The sequence below is a fragment of the Candoia aspera genome, chromosome 10 (genome assembly GCF_035149785.1).
Source record: "Candoia aspera isolate rCanAsp1 chromosome 10, rCanAsp1.hap2, whole genome shotgun sequence".
Taxonomy (NCBI): Eukaryota; Metazoa; Chordata; class Lepidosauria; order Squamata; family Boidae; genus Candoia; species Candoia aspera.
In genome coordinates this window covers 26,194,964-26,213,820 of record NC_086162.1, presented here as the reverse complement: position 1 = coordinate 26,213,820, position 18,857 = coordinate 26,194,964, and the positions used below count along the sequence as shown (strand labels likewise).

The following is an 18,857-nucleotide window of genomic DNA, read 5'->3' as shown; positions in this document are numbered from 1 at the left end:
GCCAGCACAGCTGGCTGGGGAATTCTGGGAGTTGAAATCCACCTACTTTCAAGTTGCCATGGTTGAGAAACACTGCTGTAGATAGATTTTCTCCATGATGGTCTGTGCCTAGCCTGGTTTTCAGGTCCTCCACTCATTGCCACTGTTACTGCATCCCTCCCCCTGGCTGCTGGTTGCCTCTTCTTTTTCCTTCCGCCTTTCCCAGCATCATAACCTTCTCTGGAGAGCTGGGTCTTCGTGGGAAGGTGGATGCAATTTGGTGATTGATTGTTATGAACTTGTTTTACATCCTGCTTTTCCTCCAGAAACTTCAGGTGGTGCATATTACTCCCCCCCCACCCTGTTTTCCCCCAACCACCACCCTGGGAAGTAGCTGGGTTGAGTGCAGGAGGGGCTGACCCAGAATCCCACCAGGGTCAAGGGGGACTTGCACCAGGGTCTCACCAGTCCTGGCCTGACACATTCCTCCAAGTGCTGGGGTGAACCAAGGAGCACGAGAGGTGTGTTGATTCCATCACTGCAGGAAGTTGTCGTTTTATGCACACTCTGCCCGTTAATGGCCTATGTGAAGACTTAGCCATTGACAAAAGAAAGACCAAGATAGGATTTACTCGCCACCTTGTACTGTTTAAGCAACAGGGACAGCCAAAGTGCATTCTGGCCACCAGTGGCTGTAGAGGGGAAAGGGACACACAGCCAAACATGTGCAACTTCACACAAACGCCACAACAGGCGTACTTGCATGAGACATTGCGATGCAAGGCCACAGCAGCAGTGTGTGTGTGATGTGGCCCCTCGTGGCCTCACAGACATAGATTCGTATCCTGGAATGGCCTTGCAGGGTGGGGGTTAAGCCACAGCAGTTTCAAGACTGGAGTTTTTGACTTGGTGTGGGGGAGGAGCGGAAAAGGGATTCTGGCAAGGAGACACATTTCCCACCCTCCACCCCCACGGACAACGCGTCCACGAGTGAAGACTCGGAAGACCAAGCGTCATGCGAACTTTTTTTTTTCCCCACAACTGTTTTTATTAAAGTGTAAATATTCAGGCAGAGTTAAAGAACTGGCTGCACCAGACCCACCACCCGATTAGCCAAGCCACAGCCGGGCACGTGATGAGGGGCGGGGGGTGACAGCAACAACATCCCACAGAAGGGGGCAAAGGGGATGAGGTGGTCCTGCCCAAGCCCGAGCGCCCCCCCCCAAAGGAAAGCAGGCTTGCTCCAGGTTGGCCAGCGCCAACTTGGAACCCGGAACTGATACTGTAGGCAGGCAGGAGGAGGTTGCCGGGATGTGGAGGGGCCGTGGGCTACTAGCCCCATGGCTCTGGGTTGACAATCCCTGGATGTGGGCCTGGGGGCAGGAGCCTCTCTCGAGACCGCCCCCTCCCCAAAGCCACTTGCTGGAAGGAGGGACTGAAGAAGTTCCATAGCAGCTTCGCTTAGCCAGCGTCATCCCACACCAAGCAGCCTCTGCAGGCTGCAGTGCTGAGACACGAAGGGACCATGCCCCTTTCGCCCCCCCACCCCTTGCAAGCGTTCTCCAGGGCAGAGGGGAGCTCTATGAAAGCCAGCCGCTGCCTATGCCATCCAGGCCAAGGAGAATGGGGGGGTACATTTGGATAGGAAGGGTCGCTATTGCAATGGCTGGGGGGAAAAGGGACAAAGCAGGTGTGTGCGTTTGCATCTGGGTGTGCAGGGGAGAGAAGTGATGTCCCTCATTCTGCTTTCGCTTTTGCTGTTGGCAATTTGGCCAGCATCCTGGGGAAAGAGAGAAACTGAGCGAGACAGAGAAGGAATTTGCTTTCTGAAATTTATCAAGCCTACCTTCCATTTGAGCATTAATTGGCAGGACGGGCCACACTGCTGAGTTGACTGACCTATTCACATGCGTTAGACCCTTTTTGGTCAACCGCTGCTATTTAAAATGATTTATTTCTAAATTATATTCCAGTTTCCTTTCTCCCAACAAATAATGGCAGAAAAAAACAATGTTTTGAGGAGTGTTTTGGGGACTTACATACTGCATCCAAGAGGAAAATTAAGTTTCTTTTGCCAATAAATGTAAGAATACAGCCCCAATGGGCAATGACATGGCCTATTTCCTCCCCACTCCTTCCACCCCATTCTATTCTGCTGTAGGGAGAGGAGCAAACGGGGAAACTTTTCTGCCCTCATGGACTTACTTTGCTCTGAGGTTACTCAACTGATTCCTCACCAGCCCTACATACTGGTCAATCTGTGCCTGAAAGGAGGGAAGAGGAGAAACAGGGATGAGCCCTCCCAGAATAAGAACATGTAAATAGCTGTTGCTCTGCCCTCAAGCCAGTGTTTTCTCAACCGTGGCCACCTTAAGACCTGTGGACTTCAACTCCCAGAATTCCCCAGCCAGCTTTGCTTGAATTGAAATCCACACATCTTAAAGTGGCCATGGTTGAGAAACACTGCCCCAGGCACTTCCTGAAAACCTGCTGTTCAGACTCGGGCCCTCAGCACAGAAAGATTTGGGGCAGTTCACTTTTGTATCCTCTGTTAATGCAGCTTCAGACGGCATTTGCCTTTTAGCAGCTGCATTGCTCTCACTGACTCGTGCGTTCTTTCTCTGACCAAAAAACAAAGGCACATTTTGTGCAGCTATCTGCCCTTGTGCCTCCCCAGCCCATCTCCCTGGTGGTGCATCACACCAGAAGGAATTTCCAATCCCACAGCTTCCTATTTTTTAAGTCACTCATTTGGGGAGAGGGCTACAAAAGTGTGTGTGGGGTGGTTCTTTTTCCAGAAGCAAGAATACATCCATTGCCCAGCTCTCACACTGGAGAGACAAGGTACGGCTGCCATGCGGGATGCCACACCCAACCCCGCTGCGCGGTTCTGTTGGCTTCCCACCCGCTTTTTTCCTTGAATGACAACATGCCAAACATGCAGGGCGGCAGGAACAGGTTATGCTCCAGCCCCTTTTTTAACGCCCATCGTGAATTTCAGCTCCTCCCCCTCCCCCAAAGTGCAGATACTCACCTGATGCTGCCTGTACAGCAGAGGGAAGGTAAATGCACTTATTACACCTGCAAAAGAAAAGGAGGGGTTGAGCCGCTTATTCCTAGGGGATCCCACCCCCGCCCTGAAAGGCTTTTCCCTCCCAACCCCTCACCTTACCGAATATAAGCAATGTCAGCCCATTGAAAACGGCTCCCACGTAGGTGAGGACGTAGAACAAGAAGGCAAACTGAAACAGATGAGATGGGGGGAGGTGGGGGGGACACACATGCAGCCCCGCCTTGCCCCTGTTCTCCTTGAATGCCCTTTGAGTCAGAGAGGGCTGAGATCACAGGGAGGAAAGACGGAGGCCCCATCCTGCCAGGGCTCTGGCAAGTTTGGAGCCCAGCCTGCACCCCCTCAGGAGGTGACGAGCTGGGGGCAAGAGCAAGCAATAGGACACACCCCTGGCACAGTCAGGCTCTTTGGCACCTCCTCGCTGACTCCAGCAAAGCGTGTGTGGCAACAAGGATGGTCTTTGCCTGCATCTCTGTGACCATTTATTGCAGTGTTTTTCAGCCTTGGTGACTTTAAGACAGGTGGACTTCAACACCCAGAATTCCGCAGCCAGCCATGGTTTACTGCAACCCCCCCAAGTTGGTTTACTGCAACCCGCCCCCCAAGCTCAGGAACTGTCCTGGTGGCCTGTCTGCTCAAGTCCTCTGGCCAAGGAAACTCACTGCCTCCAGTCTGAGCAGGCGGCTTGTCCGTGATGAGGTTCCTGCTAAATTCAGCTGAATTCCGCCCGCCCCCCCCCTTTTCTCTAAGGGTCCCACTGCTCTCACAGAGGGAACCCTCCTGTCCTGGGCCCCGCCCCCTTCTTGTTTATCCTCCCAGCTCTTTTGGCAGCTCCCCACTGGAACCGCCCATCGAAAGCGCCATCCGGGTCTGGGCAGCAGGGAGGGGCTTGCTGGTCCTGCGACTGGCCACTGCTCTTGCTACTCCCGCAGCCCAAATCCCTGCTTGTTGTCCTACCAGCTGCATCAATCCCTCGGTTAAAAAGCAGAAGGCAAGCAGCCCAGGCTGGCACATGTCTTGCAGCACAGAGCGTGGCTAACAAATTCTGGCTCCAGGGAAGAAGTCCTTATTGCCCTGGGGGTTCCCATGGGGCTGTGCACCCATTTAGTGCCAGGCAATTGTGACTTGCTCCATCCTGCCTTCCAGACTACAAGAGACCAAGGACCATCCCTCCCTGCTGCTTCCCTCACGAGGTTCTCCTGCCAGGTGTTTCCCCAGGTGACTTTGGGCCAGTCACTATCTCACGGCCCAGTCTACCTTTCAGGGTTGTTGGGGGGAACTCCGGAGGAGGGAATGCCATGGACAGCGTCTAGAATGGTGGCCTATAACGCAAACTGATCTTAATAGAAGAACCATCCTGGGGGCTCCAGCTGGACACTGGATCCCTAGTTTGGCCTGATCCAGCCAGATTATGCCCTTGCGGTCTGCAAACAAAGGTTGGGTGGAGGCTGGGGCTGCCCGTGACTCTTCCTGAAATGCTCAGCGGAGACTGGTGTTCCTGAGTCCACAAGTCCAGGCGAGGGGCTTACCTTGAGGGACTCCACCATGTCGTCTACCAGGAAAAGGCGCTGCAGGGTCTTTGTGCCCGAGGTGACATGATGCACGACCCGCTCGGTCAGTCGCTCCAGCTGTTCTTTTGATAGCCCAAAGTCAGCATCCAGCTGGGCCCTGGCAGGGAGTTGGGGAGGTGAGGAGGGAAAGGCCAGGCCCGGCCAGCTACTCAGCCAAAGCCATGCCCAGCTGCCTTGCCTTTCCCCTTCAGGACGGGGGTCCCTGGCAGTCAGAGGGCCCGGGAGACCAGCCTGCCCCACTTGCATGGACCCCGGACCTTCTGGCATTGCAACTGCTGCTGGTATTCCCAACAGTGGCCCCATCACAAGGGAAGGCAAGGCAAGGCAAGGGACCCGCATTCACCAAATTCACACTGGGGGGGCAGCACCACTGGTGGCAAAAGGGGCTGCTCTGCTTGTGCCCCTCCAGGGGGACCTCCCATAGGTCAGCAGGGCCATGATGCTTGGGCAAGAAGACATCCACTGGCAGACCGCTCCCCCGGCACATCCTGCTGTCCCCAAGCCCCCCCCAAGCACCTGGGCAGCCCGGCTGACTCACTGGAAGGGATGGTGCCCGTCTCCCCGGCGAACAAGCTGCAGCAGTTTGCTGTAACCTCTGAGAGAGACGGTGACGCTGAGGGCAGCCAAGGAGAGGTAGGAGGCCACGCTGATGATGCTGAAGTGGAGCAGGCACAGCAGGGCCACCATCAGGGCTGTGAACACCAACGCCGATCTGCGGGTGTCCCGCCAATACACCAAGTCGGCCACTGCAAGAGAGGCATCGGAATCAGACCGAGCAAAGCTACATTACTCCCTGGAATCAGAAGCTACCAGCTCTGGGATGGTATGGAATTGGCTTTCAAGGGAGACAGCAAAAAACATCCATTGGATGACTGCGCAAGGGCTCAGATGCTGATGCCACTAGGGCCTATGATCTCAGGTTTGGCACAGTGATGAATCTGCCACACAAATGTCTTCTTCCAAATTAATGCACACCCCGCACCTCCAGACCCATGGCGCTCAGTTTAGATCCACTAGAAGCAGGACCCGCACGCAGTGACATTTTTGATTTCTAGAAACATCCAAATTTCCCCAGGAACCGCACTCCTTGGAAACGTATCCCATCCTTTGTGAGGTTTTTTTTAACTAGCAGAATTTGCATCGACTTCTCCATGTCCAACTCTCTTCCTTCAAGCCTTAAAACACTGATGAATGTTCTGTGACGTCACATCAGCCAGGCGCAAACTTTGGTTTCACTCAAGAAGAAATGGCCAGTCTGAACTCAAAGCTCTGTGAGAACTGAAAATGGAGGGAGGCCTGAAAGAAAAGCCTGCCAAGCCTGCAGCCCCCGCCCATTTTGACCTTAAGCAAAATACGCTCCATCCTAAACCCAGGAGCAACAGGGCCGTGGTAAAATAGGACAAGGATGCCACTTCTGCTTGGACTTGCTGTCCCTTACATGTCTGTGTTTCTAATCACAACGTGTCCACTTGTGGTCCAACACACCAGGCTTCCCCTGAAAGATGCCAGTTGAACCACGGGCCTCGTCTGCTCACCCCCTTCCTGTTCCAGGATGGCGGGAGGGGCAATTCTTGACTCTCAGCAGCGTTGCTCCTCCAACCCAGCTGAGCCAGGCAGGTGCAGCTACCTGGTTGCCCAAAGTCAGCTTGGGGGACCCTCCTGCCCCCCAGAAAGCACCAAGACCCACTGCCGTGTCCCTAAGGGGGAGATGCCAAGCACCCCTCGCCCTACAGCCACTCCCTCCTGCCACGCATGGCTGCCTTAGAGACACCTTGACTGACTTTCCATGCTGAAGCTTCAGTGCTGGGGGGGACTGCTTGGAGAGACAGCCTGGGCTGGCTAAGGAGACGGGCATTTGGCTGGCATTTCCACTTTCTCTTTCCTGCTCTGAAGCTGGTCCCAGGCATTCCTGCTCTGCAAACATGGCGCAAAGGGACCCCACCCATCCGGGGTGGAAGAGGCAGGGATGGCAAGCAGCCAAAAGTGGCTGGCAGCTGTTGCAAAGCTCCCCCCCTGGCCCCCTTAACTGACAGGCCCAAATGCAGTCCAGCCACTTAAGGAATCTGGGGAGGCACGGATGATTCTGGGGGAGGGGGGGGAGGTCTGAAACAGGCCCAGCCATGGCAGTTTGGGGGTTCCCAGCATCTGTGCACTACAAGACTCACGTCCTGCTCCCAAATCTACGTGGCGCCCCCCTCACTTCTCTTCCCCCAAGGGCTCCCTCCCTTCAGAGCCGGTCCCCAATCAGCTAAATCCTAAGCTGGGCCGCCCAGTTCAAGCTGCTCTGCAGCCCTGGCCCCATGGGCCAGCCAGGATCCCCCCCACATAATTCCCCAGCCTTCCCTAGCAATGCTCACAGGGCATCGTCCTAAGAGGGGGCCCACCTGTGCTCGCCATGGCGATCCCCTTTTCTGACAGCTCTGAGGCTCCTCGAGGCTCCTTGCCGCTCTGCAGAAACCTCCCCGAGCACCAGTCCTGGGCTGGAGGGGGGCCTGGTTAGGGGAGGGGGATGAGGAAGCGCAGGTGGGGGGTGCTATTTATAGCTGACGAATCCCAGCCGCCAGCTCCCACCCCGATTCCCCTGCCTGCCTGCCTGCCTGCCTCCTCTGGGTGGACAGAGGCAGCTTTGCACGCTCAGAGCCTTAAAGGGAGGGGCTGCCCACCACGCGGGGCCGGGAACCAGCAGTTTCGGGATGAGATTCCAGGCGCCCGCCAAAGAAGGCAGGACGGTGGAGGGACAGGAGTGTTGGGCTGAGCAGCTTTAAGCCTCCGATCCCGGCTGAACGCTCACGGTAAGAGCCGGTGACCAAAGGAAGTGGGGACCCCTTTGCTGGGGGACATTGAGCAGACTCGGCAGTGGGGGCTTCAAGGGCCTCCAGGCCCCTGTCCAACTCAGGATCAGGTCTGGACTCCCTGATTTCAGACCCAGGAAAGCAAGATCAGGCTGACGGCTGAGCCCAACGCCGTTTTCAATGGCCCTGCGGGGACTCCAGGTGCAGAGCCCGGAAGATTAGTGAAAAGGGTACCCTTCAAAGGGCTGACAGGTAGACTCTGCAGCTTTTTCTTGCCTTTTTCCCCTGAACGTCAGAAATGTCTTTTTCAGATGCAGACCTCAGTGAAGCTCCCAAGACTTGACGTTGCTGGAGGAGAGCCATGTTAGTCTACCCTGAGAGCCCACTACTTTTTATTGTCAGGCATACCCTCCTGAAGGCCTTCAAAGGTGCCACTAGATTCTTCCCTAGCTTTGCTGGTTCTTCTGTAGAGTCTGGGAAAGGTACCATATTCCGTTCTCCTTATTTCATACCGCCGATTGACTACTTCAAAGTGTCAGCTTCTGTCCACTTAAAAACAATGCAGAGGATTCCCCTGAGCATGTGCAGGATGCCCTTTCTTCACAGTGGCTGAAAAAGCGTCTCTCCCATCAGAGATAAGGCATGCCAGGCATCAAGAGCCGAAGTGGCGATTCTATAGCACAATCAGCCATTTGCACGTGCCATTAACTCAGTGCAGGGCATGTGGTTCGGGGGCTGCCCCTTGATGTCCACATTCCAGCTGCACATGGCTGCCCCAGTGACTGCTTTCCAGAGTGGCTTTTTCCATATACAAAGAGGCATGTGAGCATTTCTTTCATTTCTCCAGGGCTCTGAGAATGTGTGTTATTAGGTTCTGAAACACGGCCTTGAAGACTTGAAGCTTGGAAAACAAAGATCACTCTTTTCCAGATGCCAGTGAGATAGTCTTTGTGGAGTCACAGTTTCAAGAAGGAGCCAGAAGGTGCTTTTCAGCAGCCCCCTTACCCTAATTTGAGAGGGCAGCTGCCTTCATTCTCCCCTTCTTTTAGGCAGGGATAACACTGAAGTTGGTGCCGTGTCCTTTTTCTGAAACAGAACTGTAGGTATGCCCCATGTGAGCAGGCACTGGTGTAATGCTGCAAGTTCTCTGGCCCAGGAAAATGTTAGTCCTTGCAATGTGTTTGAACCAAAGCTGCTAAGGAAGCCTTGGACTACAACTGCAATCAAGCCCAGCCATTGTGGCCCCCATTGCAATCCAGAGTGTTTGGAGGGCTCCGGGTAGGCTAAAACTGTATTAAAGCAATTTTTTTTCCATTCAATCATGTCCAATTCTCAGAGACTGCCTGAACAAGTCCCTGCAGTTTTCTTGGCAAGATTTTTGGAATTGGTATGCCCTTGCCTCCTTTTTAGGGCTGAGGGAAGGTGGCTGGCCCAAGATCCCCCAGCTGGCTTCGTGCCCAAGGAAGGACTAGAACTCACAGCCTCCTGGTTTCTAGCCCAGTGCCTTAACCACTACACCAAACTGGCTCTGTATTAAAGCAGTAGCACTAGCAAATAAGAACGTGGATTTCTCTTTAAAAATCCTGCCCAGCCCACCGTGAGCCTTGGAGGGCACGCTGAGCCCAGGACACAGCAGCGACTCTTGGCCCAACGCTTGAGCGCCTTCTTGAACCTGCCTCTTGTGCTGGGGGACGGGGGGCTCTTTAGCCTGTGCCAGGCCAGCCCCTACAAGAGAAGCTAGGCTGTCCTTGTCCTTGCCTGGGGAGGCAGGGGCAGACAGGCAGAAGGCTCGGCTGGCTCAAATTCTGCCCTGCTCAGCACTGCAGTTATTTATACCCGTTGACTCGACTCGGCTGCAATTCTGATCCAGGCCGCCTGCCAGGGGCCATGAATAAGGGCCTTTCCTGGGAGAAACAGCCCTACTAGGTCCAGCAAATGCAGGAGGCCAGCCCACGATGGCCCCCACTTCAGCAGGAGTGCGCCGGAAACTCGGGACAACTATAGCCAGGAATAGGAATCCTCCAAGGCAGGGAAAAATATGCAAACAGGAGGCTTCTGTGGAGCGCTGCCTCTGCGCTCCATCCTCGCAGAAGGCAACCAGCTGTGCAGCCAAGCTCATCCTCCATGCACAAAAGGCCCTGGATTAAATCCCTGGCAACTCCAAGGGGGGGGTGGAGGAGAAGCACAACCCGCTCCCTCAGTGCTGGAGAACGAGGACAGGTCGAGCAGGCCTGCCTCCCCCATCCTGGCCCCGCTGGATGAGTCGGACTACAATCGCCCTCTGCCAACATGCAGGTGTCCTGATCTGACACACCTGGAAGACTTCTGGGGGGGTGGGGTTGGGCAGACCACAGAGCAAGGCCCAACCAATGCTGGATGCTCCCCCCGCTCTCCCCCCCAAGGAAGGCCGGTGCCAGTGTTGCTCTTGGAGCGGGTCACTGAGCAGAGCCACCTGGTACGTCCCACACATCCAGGAGACTGGCACCTCGTAGCTATCACAGGAAGTCTTTTTTGGGCAACTGGTTAGCCTGGCAAATCCTAAGTGCCACCTCTCTCACACCCAGCTCGCTCACCTATGATATTCAGAATGTTCTCAGACTGGCCTGAGCCTGGTTCAACATGAGGCTGCTCAGAATGGGGTTCCTGGCCTGGCCCCTCTTCCTCTTCCTCTTCCTCTTCCTCAGGTGGGGGTGGTTGGCAGAACTCTGCTGAGGTCCGTGCTCGGTCTTGGGGGCTGTCAGCACCACAGGAGGTGCCTGCTTCAGATTGGGATGCTAAGGCAGCAGGCAGGGAGAGGTCCTCTCTGGGATTATCTGGAGCAGAGTTTAAAACCAGGCAAACACAAAGTCACAGCATTTTTTTGCCCTGGGCACCAAGATCTGCCATTGCAACCAGCTCCCTGTTTGCCCTTCCCAGCCTGGCTGCAGTTCCTAGTTCCCTTCTGGCTGGCAGTCTGCTCTCACTATTATGCCAGGAAGGGTGATCAGAACTCCACAGAGGGTTATTTATTTTTCAGAATGAGAAATTCCACAACATTTCTATAGCTCACACACCAGGATCAGCTGCTCCACGTTTCCAGTCTGGGAGGGTTGATCCCCCACTAGGCACAACCTACAGACACAGAATGACTCCCTAAGGCAGGCTGGTGCCCTCATCAACAGCAGGCAAAGGGCGGTGGAGCCCACATGCTGACCTCAGCCATCTGATAAGGGTAAACTGTGCCAACACATCTTATTAATTTCACCAGAAATTACAGAAACCAGAAAGTTTATCTGTAGCTTTTACAGGGACTTTCTGGACACTTGTTCTCCACATCAGAAAAGTCAGAAAAAACATTTTGCTTTTCACATTGAAAAAATACACACACACACATACACACAGGTTAACTCTCCATGCATTGAACAATTTTTGATTGATTTTCCCTTAAAAAAACAAACAGGGTGTCCCAAATGACCACATATTGCCACAGATATATATGGCTCTGAATCCCACGATATTTTGACTGAAGAAATCACACCAGGATTCCGCTATTTACAAAACCCCTTCCCTCTTTTGCACATTGCCAGCAACCAGGAAGATGCCGGCCCCACTTTCTTCCCACAAAACAAAGGGTGGCTGGCATGGGCAGAATTCGGCCCCTGCTGCCCTTCTGGGATGCTTCCCTACCTGTTCCTGAGCAAGCTGTGCTGCTACCCGCCTCCGTCTCCACTGCTGGCAATGGGGGTGTAGGACGTGGAGAGGCGTGTTCCTCACCCTCCGCTGCATCCGGCTCACTGCCACAGCCCACGCGGGCATCCCAGTCCAATAGATAGGAATCTAGTCCTTGGCCACTGTCTGAAGATGGGGCCACCTCTCCCTCCGGAGATGGGCAGAGGCTGGGAATGTTCTCCAAACTGTCCCCCAGCATGGGTGCAAAAGTTTCACAGGTCTCAGTGTGGGGCAGCGGTGCCCGTGTCCGGCGGGTCTGGGAGTCGCGTCTACCCCGATGGCCCTGTTCGGCTAAACCGGGGCTGCTGCCAGAGGGGGTAGCAATGGTGATATAGGAAAAAGTCAGCTCCCGCGGCGTCCCCCACTCCACAGAGCCCTCCTCCTCCTCCTCCTCCTCCTCCTCCTCCTCCGAAAACTCTCGCGCTGTCTGCAGTTCAGGGAAGTCAGACTCCTCGTTGGCCCCTGCAGAAAGAAAGGACAACTTTTGCAGCTGGGGAGATGACAGCAGCTCCATCCGGAAAGGCTGCCCAGCCGCTTCAAGGACCGGAGAATGCAGGGCGCACAGGGAGGGCTCTGACTCTGCCAATCCAATCACCTGCCCTAAGCCAGGGTTTCTCAGCCAGGGTTCCATGGCACCCAAGGGTTCCACAAGAGGCCACTAGGGGTTCTCTGGCAGATCACATTTAAAAAATTATTGCAAATTCAGGCCACTTCACATTAAAGTGGTAAGTTTCATTCTTTATTTTTAGTTTAAGAACACTGTCAATGCATATATACAGGCCTACCCATGAAGCGAATGTAATAATTTTGTAACTTCTGGCCTATATTTGAACCCGAATGAGCAGGGGCTTCCTGAGGCCTAAGCGGGTTCCTCCAGGGTCAAAAGGCTGAGAAAGACTGCCCTACGCCAAAAAGGAGCCCACTCAGCCGGGTCCTCCTGAGCTGAGACCCAGCGTCTCCTGCTTCCCACACTGGGTGACAGGGCTACAAATGCCAGAACCAGGTTTGGGCCACCAAAGGCTGGGACCTTTGTCCAGCTCTTCACATCCCCTTTGGACACTCACCATCCATGGAGTCAGGTGTGGTAGAGGCAGTAGAGGGAGACTCTTCTGCAAGAAAGGAAGACACGAAAAGGAGCCGTTTTGGACCCGCAGCCAAGGAGGGGTCTCCTGCAAGGTCATGGGACAGAGTGGCACTTGGCCAGCCTTGGCCTTCTAAGAGACAGGAGGAGGAGGGAGGGCCACTACTGTAGCTCTGTCTGATGCATAAACAGGTTGAAGATCAACGCAAGTCCTGGGTGATACAGAAAACTAGTACTAAGTCTTGCAGATACCGTTACACAACTCAGTGCTTGACTGCTGCATGCTAGTTTGGGCCAGCTGCATCTCCTGACTGTGCTAGGACACGTCAGCAACGTTTAACGCATCATCAAGAGCTACACCATGGGCGATCTGATCTGACTTTCCACCCTTGTTCCTCCGGCTTCCATCAGCACTAGCAGCAGAAAAATATCAGGGAACGGCCAGCTAATGATCAGATGCATGGAAGCAGCCAGTCATGGGGTGGGGGTGGGGTGGGGGGGCTTGGCCATGATTTTCCTCCTTACTTAGTACTAACCAGGAGCCTCCCCAGGCCAAAGACCATTCCGGAAGTGGGATTCTCTCAGAGATCCAGTTTTCCAAAGGATATCACTGTATTGGGATGGACCCTTTTGGCAAAATACACGCTTTGACCTTCACCAAGTTATACATTCAACCTGAGGCCAACCACCATCCGTTGTACCTGCTCTGGCTGGGAGGTTAGAGGGTGGTAGTCCAACGTTTCTGAAACACCAAGTTGGAAAAGGCCAATTTCCATATTTGGCTAGTTGTATGTTTGTTGATTTTACCTACTTTACCCTGTTCTTTGTGCCTCCTGAAAAGGGCTGTATGTGTGCAAAACAGGTGTTGACCTCACAGGTTCATATGGGTCTTTTTCTGGGGAGTGAGGGGATCCAAATACATAAACGGCTCAAAGGAGGACCAACCCATCCAGGCCCCAGCAGCTCTGAGTGCCCTCCACCGCCCACATAGCAGAGCACCCAGGCAGAACAGATCACAGGAGGGGTGTGTGTGGCGGGATGGGCGGCAGCCAGGAAACAGTTCCAGGGCTATGCTGGGATCCATACCATAATAGCACTCCCACAGCCACAAAAGAGGCAGTGCTGCCCACAGTGATTTCCCTGCACCTTCCTTAAAGATCTGCACCTCAAGCTCTCCCTCTCTCTGCCTGTTAACCTTCCCCTAAAGGCAGATATAGGGTAGAAATCTCCCTCTTGTTCCAGTTTTATTGCAACCCCTTTTGCACACGCTGCTCCTCTAGAACCCCTGCCAGCCATTTTTACTCCAAAGTAACTCTCAACGGGGCTAGGAAATGTAGGGCGACCTTTCCCTTCCCCTTTAGAAAGCCGACAAAACACAGGCATGGCCTTTCCAGTCCCACGCGGACATCCACGAACGGCACCCGTAAATCTATCCAGCGCAGATCGGCGCCTGCCCGTCTTCGCCCTCGCCAGCGCCGGAGCAGTGCCGCCGGGGGATCGGTCCCCGCAGCTTGAGCCGCCTCGCACTGCACGCGAGGCAGAAACCAGCCACCGGTCTCCACCCAGGCCCCGGCGGCTGCGCTGGGCGACATCCCAGCATCCACAGCCCACTGACAGGCGATCAAGGGAGGTGAAGTCCGATGCATGGGTCCCCACGGGCGCCCGGTTGGAAAGGGATCGGCGAAAGTACCTTCTGCTCCCAGGCCCAGCGCGACCGCCCTGGAAGCGCCTCGCCCCCCACCGGCCCGCGGGCGAAGGCACCTTCGGGCAGATCGCGCTCCGCGGGGCCTACCCAGCGGGACCGCATCTTTCCGGAGGGGAAGGCGCTTCGGGGATGGGGCGGGAGGAATGGGAAGCCAGCGAGGGGACCCCGGCCCTTTGCCCCGCCCGGCCCGGCCCGGCCCGGCCCGGGCAACACCTACTGCAGTGGGCGAATCCCAGGACTTGCCCCATCGCCCCGGCAGCCGGCCGCCTCGAGGTCCATGCGGAATGCCGCGGCGGTGAGCTCCGACCGCGCCGCTGCCCCCCGCCGCCGCCCCCCGCTCATCTCCCCGGCGGCCCCATCCTGCCCGGCAGCGCCAGCGGGACCGGCCACCAAGGCCCGGGGGAGGTCCAGCAAGGCCGGCCGCCGGCGGGGAGCGGCGAGGCGCGGGCGCACGGCGAGGCGAGGCGCGGCGGGGCGGCGGGGACAAAGGAGCGGCAGGGCGCGGGCTGGAACGCGGGCGAGGCTGCGGGGATGGAGAACAGAGGCGGGCGCGGGAGAGCGCGTCGGGCCGCGAGCCGGCCGTTCTCGTGAGCCGGGCGTGCCTGGGAAGGGCCGGCGCGCCCCGGAGCCGCCGGGTGGCGCCCCGGACAGGTCTTCCTTCGCGAAAAGCAGCGCCCCCGCCCGGCCCCGCCCCGCCCGGAGGGGGGCTGCCGCCTGCCCGCCCGCCACTCAGCGCGCGGGCCCGCCTCTTTCCCTGCGTCTCCCGCGGTCGGGAGGAGCGGAGAGCGCGCGCTGGCTCGCGCGGCCCCATGCCGAGCCCCTCTGCCCTTCCTCCGCGGCGCTCTGGGCCGGGCACCCGGCGCGGCTCTTCCACAGCTGCCCCAGGCGGTCGGGCCAAGGCTGGGCGGCGGGCTCTCCAGGATGCGCCTTTCCACCCCTGCACCTGCTCGGCGCGAGGCCTGGAGTCGCCCCGTCCGGCGTTGGTTGGCCGCCGGAGGGGGGTGCGGGCGCCCCCGGGCGCTTTAATCGGGGCTGGAAACTCGCTTCCCGCGAGGAAGCCAAAGGGGCTTCTACCATTGCGCGCGCACTTCCCCGCAGTGGCTGCGCCTAAAGCGCCCTGCTCGCCTCTCCGCGGCGGACCTGCAGAAGTCCCGGTCGGCTGGGGCGCTCCGAGAGCCGGGACAGAGGGTGGGGGGCTCTCGCAGCTTCACCTTCGCGCCGGCGCCTTGCCTTTGCCGCCAGGAGAGCGAGGAAAAGAGGGGAGGGGCTTTGAGGGCGCCCGTGCCTTTCCCCGCCGGACGGGAGCGCTTCGGGACGCGGAACAGAAGCCGCGGCGGCGGCGGCGGCGGCGCGTGTGGGAACCCGGCCTCTCTGCGCGCGGACGCCTTCAGCTCCGTCTGAAGAGCTCCGCTTTCCCGGGCGGCTCTGGGGAAAAGAATCCATCCCAGGACGCGCAACTGACTGGAAAAGGCTGCAGGACGCCGCGGGCCTTGCGCCCTCCGCCCCATCATTCGACCCCGAGGAGCCGAGCAAAGCAGGGCTAAGTGAACGCTGGGTTTGGGGGCTGTAAAAAGGCCAGGGCGCAGGAATGCAGGTCCCCTCCCCCCCGCCCCCTGCCCTCCTTACCTCGAGGAGAAACGCCCCGGAGCTCAGGGTAAGCAGCAAGATAACCACCTTGCCGGCAAGGCCAAGGTTTTTAAACGGGGGAGGTTTCCCAGAGAACTCTCCAAAGTGGGGGATGGTATCAACAGAGGAAGCGCCATTCAGTGGGAGCGAGTTTAGCGTGAGCCCATTCAGGCAAAATTGGCTAAGCTGGCCTGGCCTGTTCTTTAAGTGGCTGGTCCTCGGCCTGGAAACCATTTCTGGGCCTGGCAACCTGCAGACATACGTGCGTGTGTGTCTGTGTGTGTGTATGTACCTACATACACCAAGCACCCTTGGTCTGCAGCTGAGTGCCATTTTCGTCTTAAGAACTGGGGGGAATCCCCTGCAAACCTTGTTTGCTTTTCCAGCACTGGTTTTGTGTTTCCTGCCTGTCATACACCACTCCTGCCCTGCTTCTGGAAAGTGAGAAGCAATGATGTCACTTTTGCAGAGTCATTCTGGATTAACTGCAACTTCCCTTTGTTTGATTCTGGTTTAGTATTTATATTATTCAAGGGCTGAGAAACAGTAGGCTGTCCTTTTTCTGGCATTATTTTAGTGCTAGGAAAAATCTAAAAGGAAAACTCGAATAATAATTTAAAAATCTGTATAGAATAAAGCTTATCTAATAATAAAACAGTGAAAGAAGAAAGCCAGTTAAAAGCCATTATCTCGAAAACCATCACTTAACAAACACATTCATCTGATCATAATTTATTTCTTACACAGAAGGTCACACAATTGAGGTATCACAGTAAATTAAAAGCCTTCAACAGATCCAGAATCAACAACCTTTGGAGGAGGGCCTTGAGGGCACGACGTGCGCACTTCTCTTCTTCACACGAGTTGCAATGGAGAACTTCCACAAATGGGGCTTTGGAGACTTTGAAGAGGAAAGTCCCTGCCCTGAGGAATTTACCTCTCTAAAATACAGCACAGAAACAACAGAGGAACCAGCCAGGGAGGAGGCAAAAATTGTGTTTGCCTCGCTGCCAGGAACTGTCACTGGCTGAATCGCAACAGATGCAAGAGTGAGGGTTGAATTTTTGGCATCAAGGAAAAGGTGGTTGGAAGGGAGGGACTGGAAGAAGCAAGAAATGCCTCTGGGTATGGGCTGCCCTGCCTGTTTCCAGAGGTTAGTGCCTCACGTGGGCTGGCGGGCTGGGCCGTTTCTGTCTGCACTTTGGATCCAGCCTGGAGATAGAAATGTGACAAGGTGGGAAAGAGATGCTGGATCTGCGCCTTGGCTGGCCCAATATTGTCAGAAGGCTGCTAAGGGCTCATAAAGTCCTGGCAATTGTGCCCCCGCCCCTCAGTTAATGCAGAAGGTTGGGGTGGGAAGAGACTTCAGCTGCTGACGCATTCTTGTCAGGCCCCTAGGGCAGAGGAATGAGAAACACCCCCTGCCCTGCACCCAGGCTGGCCCCTCTTCCAGCCGCCTTCCAGTCCTTTGCAGTTGGAGATCCAGACAGCAGGCAAGGTAAGAGCAGGGGTTGCCAGGGAAAACAGTGCCATAGCAACACTCAGAATTTGGGCAGGGCTGACAAGAGCCATCCTGACAATTCTCCTTTGCATTATTTCTGCACTGGAAGGGAAGAGGGGCTGAAACGAAGGGCAGCAAATCATCAGAGCCTTTCCGTGCGTGTGCATTGTCTGGACTTCCCCAGAACCGCTGTTGCCACTTGCGGCTTGCATCGCGTGCAGTGGCGCAACAGTTCTGGCGGGACAGTGATTTTCCCAGCACTCAAAACTTTGTCACCGTGACTTTTGCCACATGCCTAATGCATGTGCGGTCCAGAAGAGCCACTGGGTTCATCCAAATATCCTACTGTTAATTATTCCTTTATGCGGAGAACAGTCAGTTGGCTTCTTGGCTGTTGATTCCCATAACAAAGTGACTAGTCCACAAGGATTCTTACTCCCCCGTTAGCCCACGCAGTTTAGGATTTCCTTATCCAAAAGAGGGAAGAGATCAGTGAGTGGGTGAAGCCCACTGAAGGGGGATCTCCAGCAAGGGGGCAGCAGGGGGCTTGTCCTGCTCAGAGTCCTTCTTGGGTTCAGCAGCAAGCAACTTCTGACTGAGGGAGGACAGAAGGTGCTTCTCTAAAAAGCGTGTTTTAAAACCACGAGGCTGCTCAGCCTCATGCGTATCACAGCTGCTTTGTGAATTTCCTCGATGGAGAACTGAACGGTGGCAAGCCTCCACTGGCCGCAGAAGGTGGATGTCATGCCACCTTTGCAAACTGCCCTCAGCACAGGCAGCGGTAATACTGGCTGCCATGACAGTCACAAACAAGTCCATGTCAGAACGTGGGGCATCCGGCAGGGATGAACTCTGAAGCCTCCTTATCTTAAGGCTACAGCTCTTGTGCAAGGCTGCACTTCTCTCCTCCCAGCCTTCACAAATACCTGAGGAATGTATCACTTCCTTGCCACTCTTTGGCAGGGGAGCCTGAGGCGGGGGGAGGGGTCTCCATACAGCCCTGCAACTGAGGGTGGGTGCGGAGGACTCTGCTTGCACAAGTGAACGGCAAACAAGCATTGCCGATGGCTGAAAACAGGCCCAGAGCCAGCAGCAGGCATGTACTGATGCCCAGCCTGTCCCGGTCCCTCCTTAGAAGCCCACCCCAGAACCAGAAGGATCTGTCTGTCTGCCAAAGCCTTTGGTAATGCATGAGGGCAGTGTTCCTCAACCTTGACAACTTTAAGATAGGTGAACTTCAATTCCCAGAATTTCCAGCCAGCATGTGCTGGCTGGGGAATTCTGGGAGTTGAAATCCACCCATCTTAAAGTTGTCAAGGTCAAGAAACACTGCATGAGGGCCTGGAAGCACCAAGGCTGATGGGCCAGCAGTTCAATGCTCCCTGGTGGCACTTTGAAGGGCAGGAGAGACAAGAGGGGGGCTGGGACCTTCGGCTTCCCTTGAAGAAAAGGAGGCAACTGAGTCACAGTCCCCCTCCCCAGAAGGACTTTGAGACAGCAAGCTTCGCTGCTGTTGAAGCAACAAGGCACTCCCTTGGTGGGGTAGGAGGAGGCCGGGATTCCACGTTACACCGAGCGTTAGGGTTAGGGCTAATCCTAACCTAACCATTTGGATTCCTGCCTACTGGACGCCCCATGCCAAAGGAAACCATGATTTAGCTTGTCTCAGCTCAGCTACCTCCTCCCCATTTTAATGGGTTTGTGCAGGAGAACCTCCCACTGGACTGTGCCCTGAATGGGTCAGGGATTTCATGCATTTCACTGTCTGCATTATCTGTCTCCGAGTTTCTGCATCCTTGAAGGAATGTTCCGGTTCTTCTACTC

At 55.8% G+C, this 18,857-nt stretch overlaps 1 protein-coding gene across 4 annotated transcripts; it reads right to left on the bottom strand.

Annotated features, from left to right (window-relative positions):
• Positions 1-951: 951 nt before the first annotated feature.
• RTN2 (reticulon 2) lies at positions 952-14,297 on the bottom strand. 4 transcript variants are annotated; one of them, XM_063312105.1, is made up of 10 exons: positions 14,124-14,290; positions 12,185-12,229; positions 11,079-11,582; positions 9,986-10,225; positions 5,159-5,366; positions 4,579-4,717; positions 3,152-3,221; positions 3,014-3,060; positions 2,185-2,243; positions 1,523-1,759 (listed from the first exon to the last, which is right to left on the bottom strand). In XM_063312105.1, exons 1-10 carry the CDS (start codon positions 14,152-14,154, stop codon positions 1,717-1,719), a joined length of 1,386 nt encoding a protein of 461 aa, XP_063168175.1. In that variant the 5' UTR covers positions 14,155-14,290; the 3' UTR covers positions 1,523-1,716. The 4 variants fall into 4 exon arrangements, with proteins under 4 accessions (XP_063168176.1, XP_063168175.1, XP_063168177.1 ...); XM_063312106.1 differs by lacking the exons at positions 3,014-3,060; positions 3,152-3,221 and having other exon boundaries at positions 952-1,759; positions 14,124-14,297; XM_063312107.1 differs by lacking the exons at positions 9,986-10,225; positions 11,079-11,582; positions 12,185-12,229; positions 14,124-14,290 and adding an exon at positions 7,005-7,140 and having other exon boundaries at positions 1,531-1,759.
• Positions 14,298-18,857: the final 4,560 nt, after the last annotated feature.

Coding starts and splice junctions, on each gene's coding strand:
- RTN2 (XM_063312105.1), bottom strand. CDS start 14,154: ATGGGGCAAGTCCTGGGATTCGCCCACTGCA. Junction 11,583..12,184: donor CACACCTGACTCCATGGATG/GTGAGTGTCCAA, acceptor TTCTTTCTGCAG/GGGCCAACGAGGAGTCTGAC. Junction 10,226..11,078: donor CACAGCTTGCTCAGGAACAG/GTAGGGAAGCAT, acceptor ACTCTGCTCCAG/ATAATCCCAGAGAGGACCTC.